This window comes from Babylonia areolata, chromosome 34, assembly GCF_041734735.1.
Source record: "Babylonia areolata isolate BAREFJ2019XMU chromosome 34, ASM4173473v1, whole genome shotgun sequence".
NCBI classification, from domain to species: domain Eukaryota; kingdom Metazoa; phylum Mollusca; class Gastropoda; order Neogastropoda; family Buccinidae; genus Babylonia; species Babylonia areolata.
In genome coordinates this window covers 20159185-20169184 of record NC_134909.1, presented here as the reverse complement: position 1 = coordinate 20169184, position 10000 = coordinate 20159185, and the positions used below count along the sequence as shown (strand labels likewise).

Sequence of the window (10000 nt, the reverse complement as noted above, 5' to 3'; positions counted from 1 at the left end):
CAACTATTACCATCTCCACCACACCATAATTATCATCATCACCACCATCATGATCATGGTCGTAGGTGTCATTAACATTATAAGCGGCAGCAGCGCCAACAACGTATTGATATGTGATAATGATCATGATGACGAAAACAATGAAGACAAGCAACACCACCAATGGTGACTGTTACCAATACCCACTCCCTACACACACACACACACACACACGCACACGCACACGCACACACACACACACAGTGAGAGAGAGAGAGAGGAAAGAAGCAATCATAACAGCTATCCATAACCTCCCCTTACACACACCCACACAGAAATGAAGCAACCAGACCGGCCACAGTCCATGCAAGTGGAGACCACCGCCACGAGCCTGGCGGTCACGTGGTCCGCCCCGCGTGACCTGCACGTGCCGGTCATGGGCTACATCGTGGGCTACGGACGCTACATCCCCGAGGTGTACCGCGTGGTCCTGGGGCCCAGAGTGAGGCGCTACGTCATCACAGACCTCAGTGAGTTCCCCCCCCCACCCCCACCCCCCTGGATGCGGTCAGCTTGTATGGTTCTTCCCCTGCTAAGCCCTTTTGTGTGTGTGTGTGTGTGTGCCTGTGTGTGTGCTTGTGTGTGCATGCAAGCATTTACGAGTGTCTATATGCGTTCGTGTGTGTGTGTGTGTGTGTGTGTGTGTGTGTGTGCACGCGTGCGTATGTGTTTCTTAGTGTTTCCTCAAACATGTTCAACTAATGTACGTCTGTTTGTATGTGTGTGTACTTGTGAGTGTGTGTGTGTGTGTGTGCGTGTGTACGCATGTGTGTTTATGTGCGTGCATGAGTTCTGATGATGATGTATGGGTGGGTTGGTATACGTGTGTGTGTGTGTGTGTTTGCGTGCGCGCGCGCGCGAGTGTGTGTGCGTGTATGTATGTGTGTTTATGTGTCCGTGCGTGCGTGTGTGTGTGTGTGGTTGTGTGTGTGTGTGTGTGTGTGTGTGTGTGTGTGTGTGTGTGTTCTGTCTACAGAGCCAGCCACAGAGTACATTGTCAGTGTCCGTGCATTCAACCCTATCGGAGAGAGCTTTCCAGAGTTCCGCCTGATACACACTTTATCTGGTGAGCTGCTCAGTGTCCTTAATGTGACGTAATGGTGAGCTGCTCAGTGTCCTTAATATGACGTAATGGTGAGCTGCTCAGTGTCCTTAATATGACGTAATGGTGAGTGGCTCAGTGTCCTTAATGTGACGTAATGGTGAGCTTGGAATGTCCGTACTGTGATGTGGTGAGTTGTTCAGTGTCCTTAATGTGACGTAATGATGAGCTGCTCAGTGTCCTTAATATGACGTAATTGTGAGCTGCTCAGTGTCCTTAATATGACGTAATGGTGAGTTGCTCAGTGTCCTTAATGTGACGTAATGGTGAGTTGCTCAGTGTCCTTAATATAACGTAATGGTGAGCTGCTGAATGACTGTTACGTGATGTAATGATGAGCTTGGAATGTCCGTAATGTGACGTAATGGTGAGCTGCTGAATGGACGTAATGATGAGCTACTGAATGTCCTTAATGTGATAAAATGACCAGCTGCATTATGTGACGTGATTATGACATGTGGGATGTTCTTAATGTGACGTAATGGCGAGCTGCTGAATGATTTTTATGTAACCTGATGGCGAGCTGTTGAATGTCCTCTTTAATATGACGTAATGGTGAGCTGTGGATTGTCCTTAATGTGACGTAATGGTGAGCTGCTGAATGTTCTTTTGCTGCCTGTCCTCATGACTTAATGGTGAACTATTGAATGTCCTTAATGTGACGTAATGGTGAGCAGCTTGATATGACGTAATGGTTAGCTGTTGAATGTCCTTAATGTGACGTACTGGTGAGCTACTGAATGTCCTTAATGTAACGAAATGGTGACCTGGTAAGTGACCTTGATGCGACGTAACGCTGATCTACTAAACGGCCGTATTACGATACAAGGAAGATCTACTGAATGTCTTTAACGTGACATAGCGGTCAGTTCTTGAATATCCTCAATGTTATGTAACACAGTGAGCTACTGAACGTCTTCGGTGTGACGTAATGGTGAACCTGACAGTGTCTTTATGATTATACAATGGTGTCCTATAATAATTAAGTGCAGTCCCCCCCCCCCCCCACACACACACACACAGAGCCAGCGATAAAGAGACAACAGCATGAGAGAAAGAGAGACAGAGACAGGGGGATGTGGTCAGCTAGAAAGACAAAGGAAGACCATAATACCAAACAGACGTTTCTTCTTCTTCTTCTTCTTCTTCTTCTTCTTCTTCTTCTCCTCCTTCTTCTTCTTCTCCTTCTCCTTCTTCTTCTTCTTCTTCTTCTCCTCCTCCTCCTTCTTCTTCTTCTTCTTCTTCTTCTTCTCCTTCTTCTTCTTCTTCTTCTTCTTCTTCTTCTTCTTCTTCTTCTTTTTGTTGTTGTTGTTAATGCTTGGTTTTGTTGTTGTTTGTTTTCATATGGCTCTGTGTCGTAGCTTGTCTAATGACGTCGCATGCATGCATGCATGCAGCAGGCAGGAAGTTGATTCCGAGTCGTCTCCCTTTTTGTCCGTCCTTGCAGCGCCACCGGAAATCAAGCTGGAGGTTCCCGTCAAACTGAAGGTGCTGCCCCTCTCCCCTTCCTCCATGGTGCTGAGCTGGCTAGACCCCTCCCTCCTCAAGAGACCGCCCCCTTCCTCTTCCTCCGCTTCCTCTTCTTCCTCCGCTTCCTCTTCTTCCTCTTCCTCCTCCTCTTTGGCTTCCCCCCTCCGCCAGCCCACTGACGGCCGTGTCTACCTGATTCGGTACTCCGCCATCAGCGGGGAGAAGTATCAGTACCTCAACGTCACCACCACTTTCTTGACCGTCACAGGTAGGTTGGTCTGGGGCAGGGGGTTGGGGGTGGGGGGTGGGGTGAGCGTGTGTGTGTGTGTGTGTGTGCGGGGCGAGGGTCACATGTTATGTGAGTGTGTGTGAAAGAGAGAGGGGGCGAGTGTATGTGTGTGTAATGTGAATGTGTTTGTGTGTTCGTGTGCGCTCGTGTATCTGTGTTCACATTGTTGATAGTGGCGGTTACGGTACTTTTGTGTATGTGCGTTTGAGAAGGGGATGCGGGGGGTGGGGGGGTATCGGGGGGGGGGTAGAGAATGCGAATACAAATATCTTTTCAGATTAAGGTCATGGTGCTAAAGTAAACTAACAAAGGAAACAGTTAACAAACTATAGTTCTGCAAAATGATATCAAAGAGACGGCAGTGCATAGCACCTTACTTGCTTCGTACATAATTACAATCTTATTCTTCTCCCTCAGCTCTGTGGAAAGTCATCAGGCCCGCCTCCCAGAAGAATCGTTCACTAGATTAATTCAAGTCTGTTGATTGTGTGTCAAAGCCTGGGTTTCTGAACATGGTTTTATTGTCCTTTCTGCAACGTTGTCAGTCTTATTTTATTTTATTTATTTATTTATTTTATTTTTACATTCCTTCCGTCTCCCTCCCTCAACAGTTCCTTGGAGAATTGTTTAACTCACTCAGTACGGCCAGTCCTCTCTTCTCCTCTACACAGACCCCTCGGATGTCCAGTGGGTGTCTGAATGACCCAACCTTTAGCTTCCGTCGTCAGAATTGTGGTATTCTTTGTCAACATCCACCTCTTCAGTATAAGAGCCTTCCGCTTGCAATATTTTGATGATGGTAATTGGCGTGAAACGCTGTTAACGTCGTCTCTTTCGCCGTTCGTATGGAGAGAGTTAAGAAAGTGTTAAGCGGTCACATCAGTGTAGCTTTCTTTACTTAACTGATGCCAGCATTATTATCTTCACAAGGTCCAGTGTACTGCTTGATGGTGTGCCGTACTTGTGCATTGGTGATGTGATTAATGTGTCTGATGTTTAGTATCTTGCGATAACACCTGATTTCCATGGCTTTACTGCTTCTTTCCAAATCCACCCTGAGGGTCCATGTCTCGAGTGCATGCAGGAAGACGGAATGATTATACTATTACACGCATGAGTCTGATCTTAATAATAATAATAATAATCATAGTGTTTATATAGCGCTGAATTTTGTGCATAGACAAATCTAAGCGCTTTCGCACTAGTCATTCTCACGCACACATAACCCTAAAACTGGAGAAACTGAAGACAAGGAAGAGGCAGGGAAGGGAGGCTATTTTTGGAAGAGGTGGGTTTTAAGGCCAGACTTGAAAGAGCTGAGTGTGGAGACTTGACGAAGCGAAAGAGGAAGTTCATTCCAATTGCAAGGTCCAGAGACAGAGAAAGAACGGCGGCCAACAGTCGAGAGTTTGAATCTGGGTATGCGTAAATGGAGTGGATCCGAAGCTGATCGTAGTGAGCGAGATGGAGTGTAGAGGTGAAGGCAGCCACAGAGATAGGAAGGGGCTGATTTGTGAATACATTTATAACATAGCGTGCTGCTCTTGTGTTTGATGGAGATGGTGCTGCCCTTCCTCGTTAGATTCAGTCTGGACAGTGCTGATGTTGTCTTTGCTACCCTTGAGATGGTTTCTGGTTTGGATCCCACACTGCTGATGGTGGATCCCAGGAAAGGGAACTGTTGAACAGTACCAAGTTTCTGTCCCTGGACAGCTATATCAGCAGTGATTGTGGCGGTGTGGCTGGCCATCAACTCGGTCTTTTTGGGTGCTGATTTCCTTGCCATATTTTGTCGATGTTTCATCCAGTCTTTTAACAAGCTGGGCGAGTTCTTGCTGACTCCATACCAGTCCATCGATGCCGTCTGCGAAGCGAAGGTTCGTGATGGTTTTTCCGCCTGTGCTGACATGATCTTCAAGCGCGTCAGTGATGGTGCGTTCCATGAATATGTTAAACGGCGTAGGGGACAAAAGGCAGCCCTGAGGGACTCCAATTGAAGTATGGAACTGACGGGCGCAATAGCCGAGTGGTTAAAGCATTGGACTGTCAATCTGAGGGTGCCGGGTTCGAATCACGGTGACGGCGCCTGGTGGGTAAAGGGTGGAGATTTTTTACAATCTCCCAGGTCAACATATGTGCAGACCTGCTAGTGCCTGAACCCCCTTCGTGTGTATATGTAAGCAGAAGATCAAATACGCACGTTAAAGATCCTGTAATCCATGTCAGCGTTCGGTGGGTTATGGAAACAAGAACATTCCCAGCATGCACATCCCCGAAAGCGGAGTATAGCTGCCTATATGGCGGGGTCAAAACGGTCATACACGTAAAAGCCCACTCGTGTGCATACGAGTGAACGTGGGAGTTGCAGCCCACGAACGCAGAAGAAGAAGAAATATGGAACCACTCTCCAGTAGCATCCTGTGTGGGTACCGCTCTTATCGCTTTGGAACAGAGCTGCTCATGAATATAAAATAAATGATAATAATAATGGTATTTATATAGCGCTGAATATTGTGCATAGACAAGTCAAAGGGCTTTTTCGCACCAGTCATTCGCACGCATGCATAACTCTTAAACTGTAGAAACTAAGGACAAGGAAGAGGCAGGCAAGGGCGGCTATTTTGGGAAGAGGTGAGTTTTAAGGCCAGACTTGAAAGAGGTGAGTGTGGAGATTAGACGAAGCGAAAGAGGAAGTTCATTCCAATTGCAAGGTCCAGAGACAGAGAAAGAATGGCGGCCAACAGTCGAGTGTTTGAATCTGGGTATACGTAAACAGAGTGGATCCGAAGCCGATCGTAGTGAGCGAGATGGAGTGTAGAGGTGAAGGCTAAATCAACAAGACTTATCACGTTTCTTGTTGACAACAACATAATTTATTTAATCTGAAACCACAAGGTTCTGATTAACGCTTTGAATGTTTTATCTTCACTACAAGATCGTAAAAAGCAGGGCAACAAAACTTAAAATGGATATCGTCGTCTTTAGCCATATTACAAACGGCACATTAGTTCCTGTTCATTTACGATATTGTATCTAAAGCAAAGTCAAGCAATATGAGTGATACAGAATATAAATTTACTTAAAACCATTCTTTACGTATCAGTCAATTTTTATTCCAGTGTATGTCTTTGGGTTTATGTGTGTATTCCAGTGCAAAACTTCGAACAATCTAGCTTCCCAAACAAGCGTAAAACTGTATGCAATTAATTATCATAGTGATGACGATGACGTTGATAAGACGACGACGATAGTTATGATGACGACGATGTTGATGACGGAGACGATGATGACTACAATGGTCATGAAGATGACGGTGATGACGATGGCGATATCATGATGATGACGATTATGATGATAACGATGACAACAATCAGATGACGGTGATGATGGCGGACACGTTGGTGGTGACGACAATGATGATTATTGTTATGTTGACAATAATTATGATTATGATAATGACGACAATGATAATGGTGATGACCATGTTGCCGCGGTTATTTCGACAATGATCATGATGACGATGTTGACGACGATGATAATGGTGATGACAATGATGCCGACGGCGATGATGTTGACGACGATGCTGGTGATGATGATGACAGGGCTGGAGGTGGCTACGCCTTACGAGTTTGCTGTGAGGACAACACTGGGGGGAGAACAGAGCGGGTGGTCCCTGCCTGTCGTACAGACCACACAACAGACAGGTCTGTGGATCTGTGTTGGGGGGTGGGGGTGTTGTGGGGAGGGTGTGTGTGGGTGGGAGGTGTCTGTATCTGTGTGTCTGTGTCGTATGAGTTTGCTGTGAGGACAACACTGGGAGGAGAACTGGTCTGTGGCTGTGTGTGTGCGGGCAGGTGGGTGGGCGTGAGTTAGTGTGTGTGAGAGAGAGTGTGTGTGAGAGGGAGAGAGAGTGTGTGTGAGAGAGAGAGGGAGAGAGAGTGTGTGGGAGAGAAAGAGGGGGGGAGAGAGACAGAGAGAGCGTGTGTGAGAGAGAGAGGGAGAGAGTGTGTGTGTGCGTGAGAGAGAGAGAGTGAGTGTGTGAGAGAGAGAGAGTGAATGTGTGTGCGTGGTTTTTTTGTTGTTTTTTTTTGTTTGTTTGTGGGTTTTTTTGTTTTGTTTTGTTTTTCTGCGTGGATGCCGGCGTGCGTGGCTGCGTACTGTGAAAAGAGCTTCTTTTTTTTTCTTTCTTTTTAGCATGCAGGGTGAAGGGCTGCGCAAGAAAAAGCATTGGATTGAAATGGTGTGTGTCTGTGTCTGACTAACTTAATGTTGAGGGTGTGCCGTGGCAGATTCTTTTGGTCAGGGTGGGACTTCTGACCCAGTATTTACCGGTGATTTGGGTTCGTGTGTGTGTGTGTCATGTGTGTGTGCGTGTGTGTGTGTCATGTGTGTGTGCGTGTGTGTGTGCGTGTGGGTGTGTGTGTGTGTGTGTTTGTGTGTGTCATGTGTGTGTGCGTGTGTGTGGGGGGGGGGGAGTGTGTGTATGTGTGTGTGTGTGTGTGCGTGTGTGTGTGTGTGTGTGTGTGTGTGTGTGTGTGTGCGTGTGTGTGTGTGTGTGTGTGTGTGTGTGTGTGTGTGTGTGTGTGTTGCATTGCAATGCATTGTATGTATTGTATGATTTCTTGTTGCGGTGTTGCGTTGTATTATGTTGTTGTACGTTGTAAACATTGTGTTATATCGCATTGTGGTTTGCTGCATTGCATTGTGTTGTATTTTATTGTACTGTGATGATTGCTATTCTGTTGTATTGGTACTGTATTGTATTTCTTGTCGTCTCTACAGATTTCTCTTTGTGAAATTCAGGCTGCTCTCCTCAGGAAGAGTGCGTTTCTAGAGAGCAGCACTACCCTTTTTTTAAATTATTTTTTAATTCTTTTTTTTTCTCCGGCTGTCTGTAAGTCAGTTGTATTTGTTTTACTATCAAAGAGGTCTTCTAGAATTTCGCTAGAGATCAACCCTTCTGCTGTCACAGGTTTATTTTACGTGCGCTAAGGGCATGGCGCACCCGGGACTTATCGTCTCATCCGAAAGACCAGAACCCGGACCACCTCTCAAGGTCCAGTCGGTGGAGGGTGTGAGGGGGTGACTGAGTGAAAATTCAGATCTGTATATTGGACTCGAACCTGCATCGGACGCATGACCGCTCGGCCACCTCCTCACCCCATTATTGTTTAACTCACTCAGTACGGCCAGTCCTCTCTTCTCCTCTACACAGACCCCTCGGATGTCCAGTGGGTGTCTGAATGACCCAACCTTTAGCTTCCGTCGTCAGAATTGTGGTATTCTTTGTCAACATTCACCTCTTCAGTATAAGAGCCTTCCGCTTGCAATATTTTGATGATGGTAATTGGGGTGAAACGCTGTTAACATCGTCTCTTTCGCCGTTCGTATGGAGAGAGTTAAGCAAGCCTCCAGTGCCTTTTTCTGCGTGGCTATGAGTCAGTTTGGAAGTTGTTATGTGCCGTCTTGGTTTTGCAGCGCCCTCTACCGCGCCAGGCAAAGTGACGGTGGTGTCCTCCCCTGCCGCGTCCTCTCTGATGCTGAACTGGACCGAGCCGAGCTTACCCAATGGCCGGATTGAAGGTGACGGCTGCCCCTGTGCTAGTTTGCCTTTTTCTCTCTTCTGTCTGTCTGTGTTTCTGTCTGTGTCTATCTGTCTGTCTGTTTCTGTCTCTGCCTCTCCCCTTTCTCTCTCTGTCTCTCTCTCTCTCTGTGTCTCTGTCCCTCTCTCTCTCTCTCTGTCTGTCTATCCGTCTCTTTCTCTGTTAGTCTGTTATCTATCTCTCTTTGTGCCTCTGCCGCTTTCTCTGTCCCTCCTTCCCCCTCTCTCTCTTTCTCTGTCAGTCTGTCTGTCAGTCTGTCTGTCTGTCTGTCTGTCGCTCTCTCTCTGTCTGTCTGTCTGTCTCTCTCTCTCTCTCTTTCGTTCTCCGTCTGTCTGACTGTCTGTCTGTCTGTCTGTCTGTCTCTCTCTCTCTCTCTCTCTCTCTCTATATATATATATATATATATATCGTTATCTCTCTCTCTCTCTCTCTGTCACTCACTCTCTCTCATTCTCTGTCTGTCTGTCTCTCTCTCTCTCTCTGCACCCCCGCCCCTCTCTCTCTTTCTGTAATTTTGTTAGTCTTGTACCTGAAAGGTGTGTTCAGTGATGTTTCGGAGAAGGTATTGTGTTTTATGTTTTGTCAGAAATACTGATCGATAAGTGACATCTAGGTTAAAGTATTAATTAATTTTCACGTTTGAATGTTATCATTTAAAAATAAATAAATAAATAAATACAAAAAGTGGGAGACGAGCGGGTATCTGTATCTGTAGAATACGTTGCTATAGCCACTTATGACATAAACGCAACGGTGGGGGGGGGAGTGCGCAGCCTAGCATTACATTACTGGTGTCCTGAGAGCCGAGCTTTGAAGCTCTCAACAGATGTTGCTGTCACCGTTGCCTCGTCCAGATGGTTCCAGTCACGAACAGTGCCAATGAAGAAGGAGTTTCTGAACTGCTCAGTCTGAGATCTGCCTACCACAAAGGATCTTGAATTGTTCCTGATGTGATTGGAGATGGCACTTGTTGCTGTCGTATTCTCTAAAGTCGCGAGGTTTGATGCGACGTCCTTCTTTGTGTGGAGTCAGGAAACCAGTAGGCGGTATGGCCGGCACCAACCCCTCAACCACCTTGTACAGAAAAGTTAGGCGTAGATCACTTCTACGTTTCTGTAGTGTTGGCAGCTGCAGGGTAGATAACATATTGGTGATGGCTCCGGGGGTTCTTGTGGTGTAATCGCCAGTAATAAACCTAGCTGAGAGGTAGGGTGTGTGGTGAGTGAGGGGAAAACATGAGAGATGAAGGACGGATGGAACCAAAGATGAACGTTTGAAATAGACAGAAAGACGGGCGCAATAGCCGAGTGGTTAAAGCGTTGGACTGTCAATCTGAGGGTCCCGGGTTCGAATCACGGTGACGGCGCCTGGTGGGTAAAGGGTGGAGATTTTTACGATCTCCCAGGTCAACATATGTGCAGACCTGCTTAGTGCCTGAACCCCCTTCGTGTGTATATGCAAGCAGAAGATCAAATACGCACGTTAAAGATCCTGTAA

At 46.6% G+C, this 10000-nt stretch overlaps 1 protein-coding gene across 7 annotated transcripts in view; it reads left to right on the top strand.

The window, feature by feature from the left end:
- Positions 1 to 10000, top strand: part of LOC143277426 (neogenin-like) — a 64359-nt gene that overhangs the window by 43652 nt on the left and 10707 nt on the right. For 6 of the 7 annotated variants that reach the window (XM_076582235.1, XM_076582236.1, XM_076582234.1 and 3 more), the window contains 5 exons: positions 315 to 509; positions 1016 to 1105; positions 2589 to 2879; positions 6503 to 6599; positions 8374 to 8483. In XM_076582235.1, the coding sequence (XP_076438350.1) occupies positions 315 to 509; positions 1016 to 1105; positions 2589 to 2879; positions 6503 to 6599; positions 8374 to 8483 (783 nt within the window). Of the gene's footprint in view, positions 1 to 314; positions 510 to 1015; positions 1106 to 2588; positions 2880 to 6502; positions 6605 to 8373; positions 8484 to 10000 lie in introns of all 7 variants that reach the window. The other variant, XM_076582233.1, reaches the window with a different exon arrangement.